Genomic DNA, 22,175 nt, shown 5'->3' with positions numbered 1-22,175 from the left:
AAGCAAACTGAACCAGGGATTTTGCTTACATTCAGTTTGTTTCTTTATCCTGAAAAACTCCCCAGTCCTTAATGATTACAAGAATATCCATAACGTGATGCAGCCACCACAATGCTTGAAAATATGGAGAGTGGTACTCCGTAATCAAACCAAATCTAGCTTTATTTATACACCACATTTCAGACATGGAATGCAACGAAATGTGCTTCACAGGAGAAAACAAATAAACACAATGAAAATAAAAGCTGAAATATTTACTACACAACAGACATACGACAAAAAAACTAAAGAATGACAAAAACCTAATGACATAATACATAGGTAATGTGTTGTATTGGATTTGTCCCAAACATAACACTTTGTATTCAGGACAAAAAGTTAATTGCTTTGCCACATTTTTTGCAGTATTACTTTAGCGCCTTGTTGCAAACAGAATGCATGTTTTGGAATAGTTTTTATTCTGTTCACGCTTACGTCTTTTTACTCTGTCAATTAGGTTAGTATTGTGGAGTAACAATATGCTTGTTGATCCATCCTCAGTTTTCTCCTGTCACAGCCATTAAACTCTGTAACTGTTTAAAGTCACCATTGGCCTTATGGTGAAATCCCTGAGTGGTTTCCTTCCTCTGCGGCAACTGAGTTAGGAAGGACGCCTGCATCTCTGTAGTGTCTGGGGGTATTGATACACCATCCAAAGGGTAATTAATAACTTGATATTCAATGTATTTTTGTTGTTGTTACCATCTACCAATAGGTGCCCTTCATTGCGAGGCATTGGAAAACTTCCCTGGTTTTTGTGGTTGAATCTGTGTTTGAAATACACTGCTCAACTGAGGGACCTTATAGATAATTGTATGTGTCGTGGTGTACAGAGTTGAGAGAGTCATTGTAAAATCATGTAAAACACTATTATTGCACACAGAGGGAGTCCATACAACATTATGTGACTTGTTAAGCACATTTTTAATTCCTGAACTTATTTGGACTTGCCATAATAAAAGGGTTGAATACTTATTGACTCTAGCTTTTCATCTTTTATTATTTTGTAAAAAAAAACGTAATTCCACTTTGACATTAGGGATATTGTGTGTGACAAAACATCTCTCAATGCAATCATTTTAAATTCAGGCTGTAACAACAAAATGTGGAAAAAGTCGAGGGGTGTTAATACTTTCTGAAGTATGAAGAACATTGACTATACAAAACATTAGGAACACCTGCTCTTTCCATGACAAACTGACCAAGTAAATCCAGATGGAAGCTATGATCCCTTATTGATGTCACTTGTTAAATCCACTTTAATCATTGTAGGTGAAGGGGAGGAGACAGGTTAAAGCAGGATTATTAAGCTTAGAGACAATTGAGACATGGATAGTATATGCGTGCCATTCAGAAGGTGAATGGGAAAGAGAAAATATTTAACTGCCTTTGAACAGGTTTATGGTAGTAGGTGCCAGGTGCACCGGTTTATGTCAAGAACTGCAACGCTGCTGGGTTTTTCACACTCAACAGTTTCCCGTGTATATCAAGAATGGTCCACCACCCAACATACATTCAGCCAACTTGAAACAACGATGGGAAGCATTGGAGCCAACATGGGCCAGCATCCCTGTGGAACGCATTTGACACCTTGTAGAGTCCATGCCCCGATGAATTGAGACTGTTCCGAGGGCAAAAAAAGGGGGGTGCAACTCAATATTAGAAATGTATTCCTAATGTGTGGTATACTCAGTGTATATCGAAGGCTACTCACGTAACCATGGGTCTATGAACCAAGTGGCGCATTTAGTTAACTACAATTTGTTTTGATTAAATTGTTTATGCTAAATCCACTGCAGGCCGCTTTTAATCGGCCGTAGTTCCCCCCCCCCCCCCACTATATACTGTAAGTATGTCTATTTAAATGGCATATATGTTGTTTGTTGAAGCAAATAAGCTTTAGAAATGCCCATGTTCCATTGTACATGCATTTCATAAAGCTTACAAATGGACTTCACATTTACTGTTTTTACATTTGCCGTTATTGTAGTGTAAAACACAGGACAGGACATGGTTGAATAGGCTGGCATGGTTGACTCTTCACTGGTCGTCCTCAGTAGCCAATGGTTATAGCCTGCAGGGTGGGTGGTCTGGGAGGACATGCTCAGTCTCACTGGCCATCTCTCTAGAGCTCGACACAGACTATTGCTGACTCAGTGTGACGGTGGTGTGTTTGTGTAGTGTGGGTGTCGGGGGGGGGGGGGGGGGGGGCATAAGGGCTGACACATCCCTGGTCGTGGCTTTTGTGAGTCACTTGACCTGCTGCAACTTTGATCCCTCCGAATGTTAACTTGTGTCCTTATTTTCTTATCGTGATAGTAAACGTGCATCTCACATTCTCATTACTTTAGAATTACGCCTCCGGTTCTTTCTTTTAAAGTGTGTCACTTTGTGATCTGAGATACAGCTTGCCTGTTTTATTTTGCTGGGCAGTTTCAGAGTTTGTACTCATATCCCTCTGCATGTGTGTGTTACCTAGACTCTGAAATACATTGGGAATAAAGTGCGGCGACGGCGCGTGTGAGGAGGGCCCAAGAATACCAAGATGGAGGACGCTAGGAGCTTCCCTCATCCTCCCTCATGTACCTGTAAGTGCTATCAGATTGACCACACCAACAACAGCTTTATACACACCTGCCCTGCCCAGTGTGGCATAGGATTTACTATGGACAATCAGCAGTATCAATGAGATAGGTGTTGGTTAAAGCACTGTGCTCATCACACCATCAGATGATTTAGTTTTGTCACCTGTACCCTTACCTATTCTTTATTAAAATGGCTATAAGTGTGTTACTTCCGGCGCCGACAGAGATGGCCGCCTTGCTTCGCGTTCCTAGGAAACTATGCAGTGTTTTGTTTTTTTACGTGTTATTTCTTACATTAGTACCCCAGCTCATCTTAGGTTTCATTACATACAGTCGAGAAGAACTACTGAATATAAGATCAGCGTCAACTCACCATCAGTACGACCAAGAATATGTTTTTCGCGACGCGGATCCTGTGTTCTGCCTTTCACCCAGGACAACGGAGTGGATCCCATAAAAACGACTCCGAAAAAGAGGGAAACGAGGCAGTCTTCTGGTCAGACTCCGGAGACGGGCACATCGTGCACCACTCCCTAGCATCCTTCTCGCCAATGTCCAGTCTCTTGACAACAAGGTTGATGAAATCCGAGCAAGGGTAGCATTCCAGAGGGACATCAGAGACTGTAACGTTCTTTGCTTCACGGAAACATGGCTCACTGGAGAGACACTATCGGGGGCGGTGCAGCCAGGGGGTTTCTCCACGCATCGCGCCGACAGAAACAAACATCTTTCTGGTAAGAAGAGGGGCGGGGGCGTATGCCTTATGACTAACGAGACATGGTGTGATGAAAGAAACATACAGGAACTCAAATCCTTCTGTTCACCTGATTTAGAATTCCTCACAATCAAATGTAGACCACATTATCTACCAAGAGAATTCTCTTCGATTATAATCACAGCCGTATATATCCCCCCCAAGCAGACACATCGATGGCTCTGAACGAACTTTATTTGACTCTTTGCAAACTGGAATCCATTTATCCGGAGGCTGCATTCATTGTTGCTGGGGATTTTAACAAGGCTAATCTGAAAACAAGACTCCCAAAATTTTATTAGCATATCGATTGCGCAACCAGGGGTGGAAAGACCTTGGATCATTGTTACTCTAACTTCCGCGACGCATATAAGGCCCTGCCCCGCCCTACTTTCGGAAAAACTGACCACGACTCCATTTTGTTGATCCCTGCCTACAGACAGAAACTAAAACAAGAAGCTCCCACGCTGAGGTCTGTCCAACGCTGGTCCGACCAAGCTGACTCCACACTCCAAGACTGCTTCCATCACGTGGACTGGGACATGTTTCGTATTGCGTCAGATAACAATATTGACGAATACGCTGATTCGGTGTGCGAGTTCATTAGAACTTGCGTTGAAGATGTCGTTCCCATAGCAACGATTAAAACATTCCCTAACCAGAAACCGTGGATTGATGGCAGCATTTGCGTGAAACTGAAAGTGAGAACCACTGCTTTTAATCAGGGCAAGGTGACTGGTAACATGACCGAATACAAACAGTGCAGCTATTCCCTCCGCAAGGCTATCAAACAAGCTAAGCGTCAGTACAGAGACAAAGTAGAATCTCAATTCAACGGCTCAGACACAAGAGGCATGTGGCAGGGTCTACAGTCAATCACGGACTACAAGAAGGAATCCAGCCCAGTCACGGACCAGGATGTCCTGCTCCCAGGCAGACTAAATAACTTTTTTGCCCGCTTTGAGGACAATACAGTGCCACTGACACGGCCTGCAACGAAAACATGCGGACTCTCCTTCACTGCAGCTGAGGTGAGTAAGACATTTAAACGTGTTAACCCTCGCAAGGCTGCAGGCCCAGACGGCATCCCCAGCCGCGCCCTCAGAGCATGCGCAGACCAGCTGGCCGGTGTGTTTACGGACATATTCAATCAATCCCTATACCAGTCTGCTGTTCCCACATGCTTCAAGAGGGCCACCATTGTTCCTGTTCCCAAGAAAGCTAAGGTAACTGAGCTAAACGACTACCGCCCCGTAGCACTCACTTCCGTCATCATGAAGTGCTTTGAGAGACTAGTCAAGGACCATATCACCTCCACCCCACCCGACACCCTAGACCCACTCCAATTTGCTTACCGCCCAAATAGGTCCACAGACGATGCAATCTCAACCACACTGCACACTGCCCTAACCCATCTGGACAAGAGGAATACCTATGTGAGAATGCTGTTCATCGACTACAGCTCGGAATTCAACACCATAGTACCCTCCAAGCTCGTCATCAAGCTCGAGACCCTGGGTCTCGACCCCGCCCTGTGCAACTGGGTACTGGACATCCTGACGGGCCGCCCCCAGGTGGTGAGGGTAGGCAACAACATCTCCACCCCGCTGATCCTCAACACTGGGGCCCCACAAGGGTGCGTTCTGAGCCCTCTCCTGTACTCCCTGTTCACCCACGACTGCGTGGCCACGCACGCCTCCAACTCAATCATCAAGTTTGCGGACGACACAACAGTGATAGGCTTGATTACCAACAACGACGAGACGGCCTACAGGGAGGAGGTGAGGGCCCTCGGAGTGTGGTGTCAGGAAAATAACCTCACACTCAACGTCAACAAAACTAAGGAGATGATTGTGGACTTCAGGAAACAGCAGAGGGAACACCCCCCTATCCACATCGATGGAACAGTAGTGGAGAGGGTAGCAAGTTTTAAGTTCCTCGGCATACACATTACAGACAAACTGAATTGGTCCACTCACACAGACAGCATTGTGAAGAAGGCGCAGCAGCGCCTCTTCAACCTCAGGAGGCTGAAGAAATTCGGCTTGTCACCAAAAGCACTCACAAACTTCTACAGATGCACAATCGAGAGCATCCTGGCGGGCTGTATCACCGCCTGGTACGGCAACTGCTCCGCCCTCAACCGTAAGGCTCTCCAGAGGGTAGTGAGGTCTGCACAACGCATCACCGGGGGCAAACTACCTGCCCTCCAGGACACCTACACCACCCGATGTCACAGGAAGGCCATAAAGATCATCAAGGACATCAACCACCCGAGCCACTGCCTGTTCACCCCGCTATCATCCAGAAGGATCTATCTCAAGGACATCAGACTGTTAAACAGCCACCACTAACATTGAGTGGCTGCTGCCAACACACTGACACTGACTCAACTCCAGCCACTTTAATAATGGGAATTGATGGGAAATGATGTAAATATATCACTAGCCACTTTAAACAATGCTACCTTATATCATCCCTAAAGCCAACACCTCATTTGGCCGCCTTTCGTTCCAGTTCTCTGCTGCCTGTGATTGGAACGAATTGCAAAAATCGCTGAAGTTGGAGACTTTTATCTCCCTCACCAACTTCAAACATCTGCTATCTGAGCAGCTAACCGATCGCTGCAGCTGTACATAGTCTATTGGTAAATAGCCCACCCATTTTCACCTACCTCATCCCCATACTGTTTTTATTTATTTATTTTTCTGCTCTTTTGCACACCAATATCTCTATCTCTACCTTTACATAACCATCTGATCATTTATCACTCCAGTGTTAATCTGCATAATTGTAATTATTTGCCTACCTTCTCATGCCTTTTGCACACAATGTATATATAGACTCCCCTTTTTTCTACTGTGTTATTGACTTGTTAATTGTTTACTCCATGTGTAACTCTGTGTTGTCTGTTCACACTGCTATGCCTTATCTTGGCCAGGTCGCAGTTGCAAATGAGAACTTGTTCTCAACTAGCCTAGCTGGTTAAATAAAGGTGAAATAAATTAAAAAAAAAATATATATAATGTTACTTACCCTACATTATTCATCTCATATGCATACGTATATACTGTACTCTATATCATCGACTGTATCCTTATGTAATACATGGATCACTAGCCACTTTAACTATGCCACTTTGTTTACATACTCATCTCATTTGTACATACTGTACTCGATACCATCTACTGTATCTGCCTATGCTGCTCTGTACCATCACTCATTCATATATCCTTATGTACATATTCTTTATCCCTTCACACTGTGTACAAGACAGTAGTTTTGGAATTGTTAGTTAGATTACTTGTTGGTTATTACTGCATTGTCGGAACTAGAAGCACAAGCATTTCGCTACACTCGCATTAACATCTGCTAACCATGTGAATGTGACAAAAAAATTTGATTTGATTTAACATAGAACCGATTCCATATCATTTAGCTAGCTGGATCAACCCTCATTATTTTGTATATTGCAGTCAAAAACGTTCCTCATTGGTCCACTTAGGTTTGATCGAGTGACTTCCTACTACTACCAGGGTTGGGGTCAATTCCATGCCAATTCAGGAAGTAAACTGAAGTACAAATTCCAATTTTCCCCATTGCTTATCTGAGAAATTGTAATTTCAGTTTACTTGCTGAATTGAATTTGAAATGGAATTGACCCCCCCCCCCAAACCTGTCTTTTATTCCACTTCCATGTGAAGGAGTTTAAATTCCGGGCCAAGTATATTTAGCTGGCGGTGATGGTGTGCAGGGTGATCCTGGCCCAAGGAGAGAACAAGGACGACAGAGACTACTATGGCAACAAGTGTCAGTTGCCAACCCAGACAGGAAGATCACGTCAGTGACTCAACCCACTCAAATGACGCACCCCTCCTAGGGACGGCATGAAAGAGCACCAGTAAGCCAGTTACTCAGACCCTGTAATGGGGTTAGAGGCAGAGAATCCCAGTGGGGAGAGGGGAACTGGCCAGGCAGAGACAGCAAGGGCGGTGCTCCAGAGCCTTTCCGTTCACCTTCACACTCCTGGGCCAGACTACACTCAATCTAATGACCCACTGAAGAGATGAGTCTTCAGTAAAGACTTAAAGGTTGAGACAGAGTCTGCGTCTCTCACATGGGTAGGCAGACCATTCCATAAAAATGGAGCTCTATAGGAGAAAGCCCTGCCTACAGCTGTTTGCTTAGAAATTCTAGGGACAATTAGGAGGCCTGCGTCTTGTGACCGTAGCGTACATGTAGGTATGGGCGGCAGGACCAAATCAGAAAGATAGGTAGGAGCAAGCCCATGTAATGCTTTGTAGTTTAGCTTAAAACCTTGAAATCAGCCCTTGCCTTAACAGGAAGCCAGTGTAGGGAGGCTAGCAGTAATATGATCCATTTTTTTGGTTCTAGTCAGGATTCTAGCAGCCGTATTTAGCACTAACTGAAGTTTATTTAGTGCTTTATCCGGGTAGTCGGAAAGTAAAGCATTGCAGTAGTCTAACCTAGAAGGGGCCACAGTGTCTCCTGACCCCTCCTGTCTCAGCCTCCAGTATTTATGCTGCAGTAGTTTCTGTCGGGGGGCTAGGGTCAGTTTGTTGTATCTGGAGTACTTCTCCTGTCTTATCCGGTGTCCTGTGTGAATTTAAGTATGCTCTCTCTAATTTTCTTTCTCTCTCTCGGAGGACCTGAGCCCTAGGACCATGCCTCAGGACAACCTGACCTGATGACTCCTTGCTGTCCCCAGTCCACCTGGCCATGCTGCTGCTCCAGTTTCAACTGTTCTGCCTGCGGCTATGGAACCCTGACCTGTTCACCGGACGTGCTACCTGTCCCATACCTGCTGTTTTCAACTCTCCAGAGACAGCAGGAGTGGTAGAGATACTCTTAATGATCGGCTATGAAAAGCCAACTGACATTTACTCCTGAGGTGCTGACTTGCTGCACCCTCGATAACCACTGTGATTATTATTATTTGACCATTTATGAACATTTGAACATCTTGGCCATGTTCTGCTATAATCTCCACCTGGCACTGCCAGAAGAGGACTGGCCACCCCTCATAGCCTGGTTGCTCTCTAGGTTTCTTCCTAGGTTTTGGCCTTTCTAGGGAGTTTTTCCTAGCCACCGTGCTTCTACACCTGCATTGCTTGCTGTTTGGGGTTTTAGGCTGGGTTTCTGTACAGCACTTTGAGATATCAGCTGATGTAAGAAGGGCTATATATACAGTGGGGCAAAAAAGTATTTAGTCAGCCACCAATTGTGCAAGCTCTCCCACTTAAAAAGATGAGAGAGGCCTGTAATTTTCATCATAGGTACACTTCAACTATGACAGACAAAATGATTAAGAAAATACAGAAAATCACATTGTAGGATTTTAATGAATTTATTTGCAAATTTATGGTGGAAAATAAGTATTTGGTCACCTACAAACAAGCAAGATTTCTGGCTCTCACAGACCTGTAACTTCTTCTTTAAGAGGCTCCTCTGTCCTCCACTCGTTACCTGTATTAATGGCTCCTGTTTGAACGTGTTATCAGTATAAAAGACACCTGTCCACAACCTCAAACAGTCACACTCCAAACTCCACTATGGCCAAGACCAAAGAGCTGTCAAAGGACACCAGAAACAAAATTGTAGACCTGCATCAGGCTGGGAAGACAGAATCTGCAATAGGTAAGCAGCTTGGTTTGAAGAAATCAACTGTGGGAGCAATTATTAGGAAATGGAAGACATACAGGACCACTGATAATCTCCCTCAATCTGGGGCTCCACGCAAGATCTCACCCCGTGGTGTCAAAATGATCACAAGAACGGTGAGCAAAAATCCCAGAACCACACGGGGGGACCTAGTGAATGACCTGCAGAGAGATGGGACCAAAGAAACAAAGCCTACCATCAGTAACACACTACGCTGCCAGGGACTCAAATCCTGCAATGCCAGACGTGTCCCCCTGCTTAAGTACATGTCCAGGCCCGTCTGAAGTTTGCTAGAGAGCATTTGGATGATCCAGAAGAAGATTGAGAGAATGTCATATGGTCAGATGAAACCAAAATATAACTTTTTGGTAAAAACTCAACTTGTCGTGTTTTGAAGGACAGAGAATACTGAGTTGCATCCAAAGTACACCATACCTACTGTGAAGCATGGGGGTGGAAACATCATGCTTTGGGGCTGTTTCTCTGCAAGGGGACCAGGATGACTGATCCGTGTAAAGGAAAGAATGAATGGGGCCATGTATCGTGAGATTTTGAGTGAAAACCTCCTTCCATCAGCAAGGGCATTGAAGATGAAACGTGGCTGGGTCTTTCAGCATGACAATGATCCCAAACACACCGCCCGGGCAACGAAGGAGTGGCTTCGTAAGAAGCATTTCAAGGTCCTGGAGTGGCCTAGCCAGTCTCCAGATCTCAACCCCATAGAAAATCTTTGGAGGGAGTTGAAAGTCCGTGTTGCCCAGCAACAGCCCCAAAACATCACTGCTCTAGAGGAGATCTGCATGGAGGAATGGGCCAAAATACCAGCAACAGTGTGTGAAAACCTTGTGAAGACTTACAGAAAACATTTGACCTCTGTCATTGCCAACAAAGGGTATATACCAAAGTATTGAGATAAACTTTTGTTATTGACCAAATACTTATTTTCCACCATAATTTGCAAATAAATTCATTACAAATCCTACAATGTGATTTTTCTGGATTTTTTTTCTAATTTTGTCTGTCATAGTTGAAGTGTACCTATAATGAAAATTACAGGCCTCTCTCATCTTTTTAAGTGGGAGAACTTGCACAATTGGTGGCTGACTAAATACTTTTTTGCCCCACTGTATAAATACATTTGATTTGAAGTGTCTGGAGTTGGCTGGACAGGTAGCTCCATCTACGGAATCAGGGTCTGTTTTTCTCTATCCTAACATAACCTCTCTATCCTAATATAACTTATCTATCCTAATAGTAAAATATTACTCTTGCGAACCTCCTCTGTGTATGTTTAGTTTACCCCCTCAGTTAGTAGACTCCAGCACATTGTCTATGCAGACTGCACATTGGCCTATAGAGATGCACTTTAACACATTGGGATGCACAGACTTACACTATACAGTGCCTTGCGAAAGTATTCGGCCCCCTTGAACTTTGCGACCTTTTGCCACATTTCAGGCTTCAAACATAAAGATATAAAACTGTATTTTTTTGTGAAGAATCAACAACAAGTGGGACACAATCATGAAGTGGAACGACATTTATTGGATATTTCAAACTTTTTTAACAAATCAAAAACTGAAAAATTGGGCGTGCAAAATTATTCAGCCCCTTTACTTTCAGTGCAGCAAACTCTCCAGAAGTTCAGTGAGGATCTCTGAATGATCCAATGTTGACCTAAATGACTAATGATGATAAATACAATCCACCTGTGTGTAATCAAGTCTCTGTATAAATGCACCTGCACTGTGATAGTCTCAGAGGTCCGTTAAAAGCGCAGAGAGCATCATGAAGAACAAGGAACACACCAGGCAGGTCCGAGATACTGTTGTGAAGAAGTTCAAAGCCGAATTTGGATACAAAAAGATTTCCCAAGCTTTAAACATCCCAAGGAGCACTGTGCAAGCGATAATATTGAAATGGAAGGAGTATCAGACCACTGCAAATCTACCAAGACCTGGCCGTCCCTCTAAACTTTCAGCTTATACAAGGAGAAGACTGATCAGAGATGCAGCCAAGAGGCCCATGATCACTCTGGATGAACTGCAGAGATCTACAGCTGAGGTGCGAGACTCTGTCCATAGGACAACAATCAGTCGTATATTGCACAAATCTGGCCTTTATGGAAGAGTGGCAAGAAGAAAGACATTTCTTAAAGATATCCATAAAAAGTGTTGTTTAAAGTTTGCCACAAGCCACCTGGGAGACACACCAAACATGTGGAAGAAGGTGCTCTGGTCAGATGAAACCAAAATTGAACTTTTTGGCAACAATGCAAGACGTTATGTTTGGCGTAAAAGCAACACAGCTGAACACACCATCCCCACTGTCAAACATGGTGGTGGCAGCATCATGGTTTGGGCCTGCTTTTCTTCAGCGGGGACAGGGAAGATGGTTAAAATTGATGGGAAGATGGATGGAGCCAAATACAGGACCATTCTGGAAGAAAACCTGATGGAGTCTGCAAAAGACCTGAGACTGGGACGGAGATTTGTCTTCCAACAAGACAATGATCCAAAACATAAAGCAAAATCTACAATGGAATGGTTCAAAAATAAACATATCCAGGTGTTAGAATGGCCAAGTCAAAGTCCAGACCTGAATCCAATCGAGAATCTGTGGAAAGAACTGAAAACTGCTGTTCACAAATGCTCTCCATCCAACCTCACTGAGCTCGAGCTGTTTTGCAAGGAGGAATGGGAAAAAATTTCAGTCTCTCGATGTGCAAAACTGATAGAGACATACCCCAAGCGACTTACAGCTGTAATCACAGCAAAAGGTGGCACTACAAAGTATTAACTTAAGGGGGCTGAATAATTTTACACGCCCAATTTTTCAGTTTTTGATTTGTTAAAAAAGTTTGAAATATCCAATAAATGTCGTTCCACTTCATGATTGTGTCCCACTTGTTGTTGATTCTTCACAAAAAAATACAGTTGTATATCTTTATGTTTGAAGCCTGAAATGTGGCAAAAGGTCGCAAAGTTCAAGGGGGCCGAATACTTTCGCAAGGCACTGTATATACACCCCTTCAAATGAGTGGATTTGGCTATTTCAGCCACACCTGTTGCTGACAGGTGTATACAATCGAGCACACCGCCATGCAATCTCCATAGACAAACATTAGCGGTATAATGGCCTTACTGAAGAGTTCAGTGACATTCAACGTGGCACCCATCATAGGATGCCACCTTTCCAACAAGTCAGTTCGTCAAATTTCTGCCCTGTCAACTTTAAGTGCTGTTATTGTGAAGTGGAAACAACTAGGAGCAACAACGTCTCAGCCGCGAAGTGGTAGGCCACACAAGCTCACAGAATGGGACCTGCGAGTGCTGAAGCGCTCAGTGCGTAACAATCTTCTGTCAGTTGCAACACTCATTACCAAGTTCCGACCTGCCTCTGGAAGCAACGTCAGCACAATAACTGTTGGTCAGGAGCTTCATGAAATGGGTTTCGATGGCCAAGCAGCCACACACAAGCCTAAGATCACCATGTGCAATGCCAAGCGTCGGTTGGAAGGGTGTAAAACTTGCCGCCATTGGACTCTGGAGCAGTGGAAACACGTTCTCTGTAGTGATGAATCAAACTTCACAATCTGGGTTTGGCAGATGCCAGGAGAATGCTACCTGCCCAAAAGCATAGTGCCAACTGTAAAGTTTGGTGGAGAAGGAATAATGGTTTGGGCTGTTTTTCATGGTTGGGCAGGACCAATTAGTTCCAGTGAAGGGAAATCTTAATGCTACAGCATATAAATACATGCCCGACCTCCCTAATACCCTTGCGGCTGAATGGAAGCAAGTCCCCACAGCAATGTTCCAACATCTAGTGGAAAGCCTTCCCAGAAGAGTGGAGTAGCAAAGGTGGGACCAGCTCCATATTAATGCGCATGATTTTGGAATGAGATGTTCGACTAGCAGGTGTCCACATACTTTTGGTCATGTAGTGTACCAGAGTACGTTGGGCAGTGCAAACTTCCTTTTACACATTTCAATCAATCAATTAATCAAATGTATTTATAAAGCCCTTTTTACGTCAGCCGATGTCACAAAGTCCAAAACAGAAACCCACCCTAAAACCCCAAACAGCAAGCAATGCAGATGTAGAGCACGGTGCCTAGGAAAAACTCCCTAGAAAGGCAGGAACCTAGGAAGAAACCTAGAGAGGAACAAGGCTCTGAGGGGTGGCCAGTCCTCTTCTAACGGTGCATGGTGGAGATTATAACAGTACATGGCCAATATGCTCAAACGTTCATAGATGACCAGCAGGGTCAAATAATAAAAATCACACTGGTTGTAGAGGGTGCAACAGGTCAGCACCTCAGGAGTAAATGTAAATGTCAGGAGTAAATGTCAGGGTTAGAGACAGCAGGTGCGGTGGAAAGAGAGTTCTAAACACCAGGTCTGGGACAGGTAGCACGTTTGGTGAACAGGTCAGGGTTCCATAGCGGCAGGCAGAACAGTTGAAGCTGGAGCAGCAGCACGACCAGGTGGACTGGGGACAGCAAGGAGTCATCAGGTCAGGTAGTCCTGAGGCATGGTCCCAGGGCTCAGGTCCTCCGGGAGGGGAGGGAGAGGGTGAGAGAAAGAATTAGAGGGAGCATACTTAAATTTGCCTGTACAGACTTCCTCCAGCACAGTGGCCTATAGTGTGCTGCTCCACAGTGTAGATAAGCAGAGCCTGCATGCTCTGGGTCTATCTGCGCAGCACGACTCACTCACTCTGTAATTCAATTAAGATGACTGTCAGCATTTAATGCTAATGTTTTAAAGGGGCTGGTTGTGTGACAGTGCTGCACAGGCTCACTGCTGGTGCCCATGGGATGAATGGGTTTTAAAGCTCCCAGGTAGAAGTTGCCTGTATTCACAGATCTTGGTTATTTTACCATCCTCTAATCCCAACCTTAATCTTTAGCGGTGAAACCCCAAAATTGACTTTAGATCATGACTTTTAATCCGCTCCTCCTCCCCAGTCAAAACGATGGTCTCTATACGCAGTGCTAAATCTCTACGTACTTTGTACTTATCTAAGAACTGATCCCAGGCCGCTGGTAGTTGAGACAGACTCTACACCTGCCTCCCCATGCCCTGATCCCAGGCCTGCGCTAGTGGATGCAGACTCTACACCAGGGTCCCCATGCCCTGATCCTAGGCCTGCGCTAGTGGATACAGACTCTACACCAGCCTCCCCATGCCCTGATCCCAGGCCTGCGCTAGTGGATACAGACTCTACACCAGCCTCCCCATGCCCTGATCACAGGCCTGTGCTAGTGGATACAGACTCTACACCAGCCTCCCCATGCCCTGATCCCAGGCCTGCGCTAGTGGATACAGACTCTACACCAGCCTCCCCATGCCCTCACCTGCGTCTTTATTCTCTCCCTCCTTTATTAATACCTTCATTATTTTCCTCCCGCTTTGTTGTTGCTGTTTTGTTTTCCTCATCCTCCCCCCACCCTCATCCCTCCTTCCCCGCCTCGCTCTGTATTCCCGCCTTGACTGGCTTTGTCAGGGGGAGAGATACGCAGCAGCCGCACCAAAATCCCAAGGCCGGGGAAGCGGAGGGATTTTTTTCCACGCTATGACAAAAGAATGGCCGCCTTGACTGGAGCGATTGAGCTAATCCTGCAGGCCCCAGGTCTGATAATGTAATTATGGCTGTCTTAAGGCCTTTAATTTCCCCCCATCCCGACCTGCTCTGGCTGAGGAGTGGGAGCGAGGTGGGGGTGGAGGGGGGTACAGGGCCTCCTTTCAATAGGGGGCTTATGCACTTAGAACGCCCAGCAATCTCCTCTCTCTCCAATTATGATTCCCTGACATTCAACTAATTGGCCCGGCTGTGCAACGGAAGCTTAATTTCTTTATTATTAATTTTGCCGGTGCTGCTTGTTTGTTTTGATGTATGCAAATGTGTCGGGAGGGTTGGTGGGGGGTTGAGCGAAAGAGAAAGAGAAGAGAGAGGTTCCCCAGTGAAAGCCTTACTGGGTAGAGGAAAGGAGAGAAGAGAGACCTGGGAGAGAGGCCAGGTCAGGCTTATCTCAGGGTTGGCACACCTGGTTATTAAATCTGTCTCTTTGGTCATTTTCTCTGAGCTGATAACGGAGAGGAACAGAACAACTGGCAGCAGAAGCCAAGAGAACTGGGAGAACAGAGGGTTTGATATGACTATCTCTCGGAGTATTGTTGTTTCACATCTAGTTCGTTGCATCAGATACTCGGTCTGTAACTTCCAGTATTGAGTTTTGATGTTTCCAATGTGTCAGTTTTGCCTTTTAGATCATAATTAATCGGATTGTTATGGACAGGGAGGACCTGATCCTAGATCAGCACTCTTTCTCGGAGACACTTAATAAATATGGGCCCATAGGTTCTGACTGTACTAAGAGCTCAGACACAACAATAGCGTTTGCTGGCCGAGAGTATATAGTAACTTTGAGTGTAATTTGCGAACCAAGCATGCACCGATTTTACATGTAGAATCACATGAAAAATGTTGCCAGTCAGACATCGACAGTGGGTGGTCCCTGAAACATTGTGCTGAATGATCGGCAGACAAACGCTTGATCTACATTTGGTGCAAGCCTTAACACTCTCTCTCCCCCTCTGTTCATTTCAGAGCTGAAGAAGATATCAGACCAGATCATCCCCAAGCAGCCCAGTTCGACATAGTCAAATGCATGCGGAGGGACCAGATCACCAACGGCATGGTCAACGCCATCTCCGCCGTGAGTGCTGCCCCTGTATCAAGATCTGGTCCCTTATACCAGACAGAGGATGTGGTATCCAAATGGTTTGACATATGGCAAAAGGGGATTTGACCTGTCCCTCTCTCTGTGCCCCCATGGGAACTGGTCCCTGAAGAGGTTTAAGATGGACCATCAGGGTGTGACACAGGTGTTGTCCAGTCTCTCCTTCATCTAGGCTCTGGGCATGATGATCAGGACCTCCTCCCAGTTTAGAGAAGATCAGGAAGGTCAGGGGACCCCACTCCCTGCAGCCCTCCCAGTGGGGCATTCTGTGCCCGTCCGACACCCCTGAGGGAGAGGTCAGTCAGTCAGCGAGAGAGGGAGACACACATGGACGGACAGATAGACAGGCACATATATACTGTATATATTGGCAAGCACGTACACATAAATGAGCAAACACACACACACACACGGCCCCAAAACCCCATTACATCCATGCTCACACACACTTATAAAATCACTCCTACTGTTTAAAACTAATACAGTGGCTTGCGAAAGTATTCACCCCCTATTTTGTTGATTTACAACCTAGGATTAAAATAGATTTTTGGGGGGTTTGTATGAATTGATTTACACAACATGCCTACCACTTTGAAGATGCAAAATATGTTTTATTATTTAACAAACAAGAAATAAGACAAAAAACAGAACTTGAGCATGCATAACTATTCACCCCCCCCCCCCCCCCTAAGCTTGGCACATCTAGCCACTGGGATTTTTGCCCATTCTTCAAAGCAAAACTGCTCCAGCTCCTTCAAGCTCCAAACTGCTCAAGCTCCTTCAAGTTGGATGGGTTCTGCTGGTGTACAGCAATCTTTAAGTCATGCCACAGATTCTCAATTGGATTAAGGTCTGAGCTTTGACTGGGCCATTCCAAGACATTTAAATGTTTCCCCTTAAACCACTTGAGTGTTGCTTTAGCAGTATGCTTAGGGTCATTGTCCTGCTGGAAGGTGAACCTCCATCCCAGTCTCAAATCACTGAAAGACTGAAACAGGTTTCCCTCAAGAATTTCCCTGTATTCAGCGCCATCCATCATTCCTTCAATTCTGACCAGTTTCCCAGTCCCTGCCAATGAAAAACATCCCCATAGCATGATGCTGCCACCACCATGCTTCACTGTAGGGATGGTGTTCTCAGGGGGATGAGAGATGTTGGGTTTGCGCCAGACATAGCATTCTCCAAAAAGCTCAATTTTAGTCTAATCTGACCAGAGTACCTTCTTCCATATATTTGGGGAGTCTCCCACATTCCTTTTGTCGAACACCAAACGTGTTTGCATATTTTTTTCTTTTATGGCTTTTTTTCTGGCCACTCTTCCATAAAGCCCAGCTTGGTGTAGTGGACAGCTTAAAGTGGTCCTATGGACAGATACTCCAGTCTCTGCTGTGGAGTGTTGCAGCTCCTTCAAGGTTATCTTTGGTCTCTTTGTTGCCGCTCTGATTAATGCCCTCCTTGCCTGGTCTGTGAGTTTTGGTGGTCAGCCCTCTCTTGGTAGGTTTGTTGTGGTGCCAAATTCTTTCAATTTTTTAATAATGAATTTAATGGTGCTCAGTGGGATGTTCAAAGTTTCTGGTATTTTTTTATAACCCAACCCTGATCTGTACTTCTCCACAACTTTGTCCCTGACATGTTTGGAGAGCTCCTTGGTCTTATTGGTGCCGCTTGCTTGCTGGTGCCCATTGTTTAGTGGTGTTGCAGACTCTGGGGCCTTTCAGAACTGGTGCATACAGTTGAAGTTGGAAGTTTACATACACCTTAGCCAAATACATTTAAACTCAGTTTTTCACAATTACTGACATTTAATCCTAGTAAAAATTAAATTACTTAGGTCAGTTAGAATCAAATCAAATCAAAGTTTATTTGTCACGTGCGCCGAATGCAACAGGTATAGATAGACCTTACAGTGAAATGCTTACTTACAGGCTCTAACCAATAGTGCGAAAAAAAGGTACTTGTGTGTGTGTGTGTGTGTGTGTGTGTGTGTGTGTGTGTCTCACCACTGTATTTTAAGAATGTGAAACGTCAGAATAATAGGAGAGAATGATTTATTTCAGCTATTATTTCTTTCATCACATTCCCAGCGGGTCAGAAGTTTACATACTAATTGAGTGTATTTGGTAACATGGCCTTTAAATTGTTTAACTTCGGTCAAATGTTTCGGGTGGCTTCCCACAATAAGTCGGGTGAATTTTGGCCCATTCCTCCTGGTGTAACTGAGTCAGGTTTGTAGGCCTCCTTGCTCGCACATGGTTTTTCAGTTCTGCCCACAAATTCTCTATAGGATTGAGGTCAGGGCTTTGTGATGGCCACTCCAATACCTTGACTTTGTTGCCCTTTTGCCACAACTTTGGAAGTATGCTTGGGGTCATTGTCCATTTGAAAGACCCATTTGCGACCAAACTTTAACTTCCTGACTGATGTCTTGAGATGTTGCTTCAATATATCCACATCATTTTCCATCCTCATGATGCCATCTATTTTGTGAAGTGCACCGGTCCCTCCTGCAGCAAAGCACCACCACAACACGGTGCTGCCACCCCCGTGCTTCACGGTTGGGATGGTGTTCTTCAGCTTGCAAGCCTCCCCCTTTTTCCTCCAAACATAACGATGGTCATTATGGCCAAACAGTTCTATTTTTGTTTCATCAGACCAGAGGACATTTCTCCAGAAAGTATGATCTTTGTCCCCATGTGCAGTTGAAAACCGTAGTCTGGCTTTTTTTATGGCAGTTTGGAGCAATGACCTTACTACTTTCTGAGCGGCCTTTCAGGTTATGTTAATATAGGACTCGTTTTACTGTGGATATAGATACTTTTGTACCTGTTTCCTCCAGCAGCTTCACAAGGTCCTTTGCTGTTGTTCTGGGATTGATTTGCACTTTTCGCACCAAAGTACGTTCATCTCCAGGAGACAGAACGCGTCTCCTTCCTGAGTGGTATGATGGCTGCATGGTCCCATGGTGTTTTATACTTGCGTACTATTGTTTGTACAGATTAACGTGGTACCTTCAGGCATTTGGAAATTGCTCCCAAGGATGAACCAGACTTGAGGAGGTCTACAATTTTTTGGGCTGATTCCTTTTGATTTTCCCATGATGTCAAGTAGAGAGGCACTGAGTTTGAAGGTAGGCTTTGAAATACATCCACAGGTACACCTCTAATTGACTGAAATTATGTCAGTTATCCTATCAGAAGCTTCTAAAGCCATGTCATCATTTTCTGGAATTTTCCAAGTTGTTTAAAGGCACACTCAACTTAGTGTATATAAACTTCTGACCCACTGGAATTGTGATACAATGAATTATAAGTGAAATAGGTGAAATAATGAAAGTGAAATAATCTGTCTGTAAACAATTGTTGGGAAAATGACTTGTGTCATGCACAAAGTAGACGTCCTAACCGACTTGCCAAAACTATAGTTTGTTAACAAGACATTTGTGGAGTGGTTGAAAAACGAGTTCGAATGACTCCAACCTAAGTGTATGTAAACTTCCGACTTCAACTGTATATACTGAGATCATGTGACAGATCATGCGACAGATCATGCGACACTGATTGCACACAGGTGGACTTTATATAACAAATGATGTGACTTCTGAAAGTAACTGGTGGCACCAGATCTTATTTAGGGGATTCATAGCAAAGGGGTGAATACATATGCACGCACCACTTTTCTGTTTTTTATATCTTAGAATTTTTTAAAATTAGTTATTTTTCTCATTTCACTTCACCAATTTGGACTATTTTCTGTATGTCCATCAGGGATGAATACTTTTGCAAGGCACTGTATGTGTGAATATTGAACTGCTTCTCAAACAAGTGCTATTTGTTTTTTGTCCTGGACAACCCTAACCCTAATTCCAGTTCTAGATGGTGTTGCCTTGGCCTGTGTATATCAGCTTTTGATCAGTGGTTTTGTCCTGTCGTGTCCTAGACCTGTGGTCTGGTGAAGAACCTGGCCCTGATGACCCACATCACCACAGACATGGAGGACGGCCCCATCGTCAAGCTGGCCTTCAACCTGGGAGTGGTGACCACACACAGGCACACGGGCACACAGGCACACAGGTACACACCCACACATGCACGCCCAGACATCCAGAGGCATACGCATAAGCACTTGATACACATAACCAGCAGTAGGCCAGCAGTAGGCTCTCTTCTCTTCTTAAAAGCCTTCCTCTGCTTTTCAATACAATGCCACAAACATGAAGGGAAAGAACATGGAATGTCCAGTTTACAGAAACAATATGTTGTGCTTCGTACAGTGTGTCTGATAAGCTATTAATTTAGTGCTACTAATGTGCCATGAAAAAGTCTGGACTGGGTTCATTAATTAGTCTATATTTTTCAAGCCGCTGATAACTGTCAAATTATGTTGACTGTCTGCCACCAGGCTTAATTAATTAGTAACAGCAGGTGTCAAAGCGCCACAGAGAGCGTGCAAATCCTCCCACACACACAGAGCGATTTCACTGTGGCTCCTCCATTTCCTCAAGTTCAATATGCACAGAACCCCTGCTGGAGTCTGTGGCTCTGCAAACTGTGTGATAGATACAGTAGCCAGTTGGACGTTATGTTCTATGCATTATTTCTGTGCACGTTGATCAAACAACCCCTAATATAGTCACAACAGTAAGAATTGAGAGTAAGGAATTCTGCCTTATAGTCGGCCTCTCTGGGTGTGTCCATCCTGTCCACAGGTAACATCCTGGGTGTGATCTGGGACCACCAAAGGCTGGTGTACACCTTCAGACTGATGCGCAGGGCCGGCTTCATCAACGAGTTTGTGTCCATCTCCACCAACTGCTGTGTCTACATCTCCTTATGACTCAGCCCGGGTTCTGCACCAAAACGGTTTGAACACATTTTTTTTATACTAGTTCACTCCTTCATCTCTCGCTAACACCCACCTTTTTTAAAATGGTGCTATTTCTCCTAGCAGACGGTCCATCATTGTGAAGGTAGAGCAGCCAATGGTCAAGAACAAGCACATCAAGGAGTTGACCCAGGAGTTGACCCAGGTGTGCTCCAGATCATCAGCTCATACAGCTAACGTTATTCAACACAAAGAAACTAGCGTCATCTACCGCCAATGAATTTAGCTCTGATATGAGCTATGAACTCAGCCAAGTGTACTTTTTTAAAGGGGTAAAATGTTAACATTAGTGGTGGAAGATTTTTTTAATGTTTACGTGATGATGATCTTTTATTTCATTGCTGTCAGAACCTTTGAGGAGCCTGGTGGAATACCTGGATGTGAACGAGGAGAACGACTGTCAGATCGCCCTCTATGAGCACATGATTAATATGTGAGTAAGCCATGGCTCACTACCCTGTCTACCATGGCTCTCTACCATGGCTCACTACCATGGCTCACTACCATGGCTGTCTACCATGGATCTCTACCATGGCTCACTACCATGGCTCACTACCATGGCTCTCTACCATGGCTCTCTACCATGGCTCACTACCATGTCTACCATGGCTCTCTACCATGGCTCTCTACCATGGCTCTCTACCATGGCTCTCTACCATGGCTCTCTACCATGGCTCACTACCATGGCTCACTACCATGGCTCTCTACCATGGCTCACTACCATGGCTCACTACCATGGCTCTCTACCATGGTTCACTACCATGTCTACCATGGCTCTCTACCATGGCTCACTACCATGTCTACCATGGCGCTCTGCCATGACTCTCTGCCATGACTCTCTGCCATGACTCTCTGCCATGACTCTCTGCCATGGCTCTCTACTGGCTGAAACGTTGGGCCTCTTGTCTTGCTGCGTAGTTTTTTTCTGTACTCAATATTCTCTGCTGATGGATATGATTCTTATCAGTCCTAATGCTCTTGTCTACAAGCATTTCGCTACACTCGCATTAACATCTGATAACCGTGTGTATGTGACCAATAAAACTTGAATTGATTTTGTACTACTGTGCTTTTGTACTACTGAGTCTGTGCTGGCCTACTGAGTCTGTGCTGGCCTGATCCCCTACCTCCATCACAACCAGTCCCTCAGGAATACATACCTGTGTGCTATGGGCAAGCAGGCCATGGGTGATACACCTCTCTAGTCCTTTGCCACTGTCTGTAAAGGGTGTCTGTTTTAAGCTGCACCTTTGAAGATCAGGCAACAGTACTCATCAAACATCCTCCACAGGAGCACTGTGTACCGCTGTGAACACACACACACATTTCTTGTCAGACTGCATTTTGTGTGTGTGTGTGATGGAGTGTTTGTGTGTGTGTCAGTGTGTGTACGCGCATGGACATCAAACATGGGGTGCTTGCGTAGGCCCTCCTTTGTGCCCTGTGTGTGTAGAGGCCCTTTCCCTGCCAGTCACCCAGAGTGTCATTA

At 44.9% G+C, this 22,175-nt stretch overlaps 1 protein-coding gene across 7 annotated transcripts in view; it reads left to right on the top strand.

Moving 5' to 3' along the window:
* LOC110532287 (DNA-directed RNA polymerase III subunit RPC2-like) overlaps window positions 1–22,175 on the top strand; it is a 50,416-nt gene that overhangs the window by 11,098 nt on the left and 17,143 nt on the right. For 3 of the 7 annotated variants that reach the window (XM_090230939.1, XM_090230935.1, XM_090230949.1), the window contains exons 2-7: window positions 2,519–2,627; window positions 15,673–15,781; window positions 19,742–19,875; window positions 20,511–20,664; window positions 20,753–20,831; window positions 21,035–21,119. In XM_090230939.1, coding sequence (XP_090087065.1) covers window positions 2,620–2,627; window positions 15,673–15,781; window positions 19,742–19,875; window positions 20,511–20,514 — 255 coding nt within the window. In that variant the 5' untranslated portion in view covers window positions 2,519–2,619 and the 3' untranslated portion in view covers window positions 20,515–20,664; window positions 20,753–20,831; window positions 21,035–21,119. Of the gene's footprint in view, window positions 1–2,518; window positions 2,628–15,672; window positions 16,102–19,741; window positions 19,876–20,510; window positions 20,665–20,752; window positions 20,832–21,034; window positions 21,120–22,175 lie in introns of all 7 variants that reach the window. The other 4 variants (XR_016495038.1, XM_090230930.1, XR_016495041.1 and 1 more) reach the window with 3 other exon arrangements.

This window comes from Oncorhynchus mykiss, chromosome 1 (assembly GCF_057628025.1).
Source record: "Oncorhynchus mykiss isolate SJ-2025 chromosome 1, ASM5762802v1, whole genome shotgun sequence".
NCBI lineage: Eukaryota > Metazoa > Chordata > Actinopteri > Salmoniformes > Salmonidae > Oncorhynchus > Oncorhynchus mykiss.
This window is presented reverse-complemented; position numbering and strand designations above follow the sequence as displayed.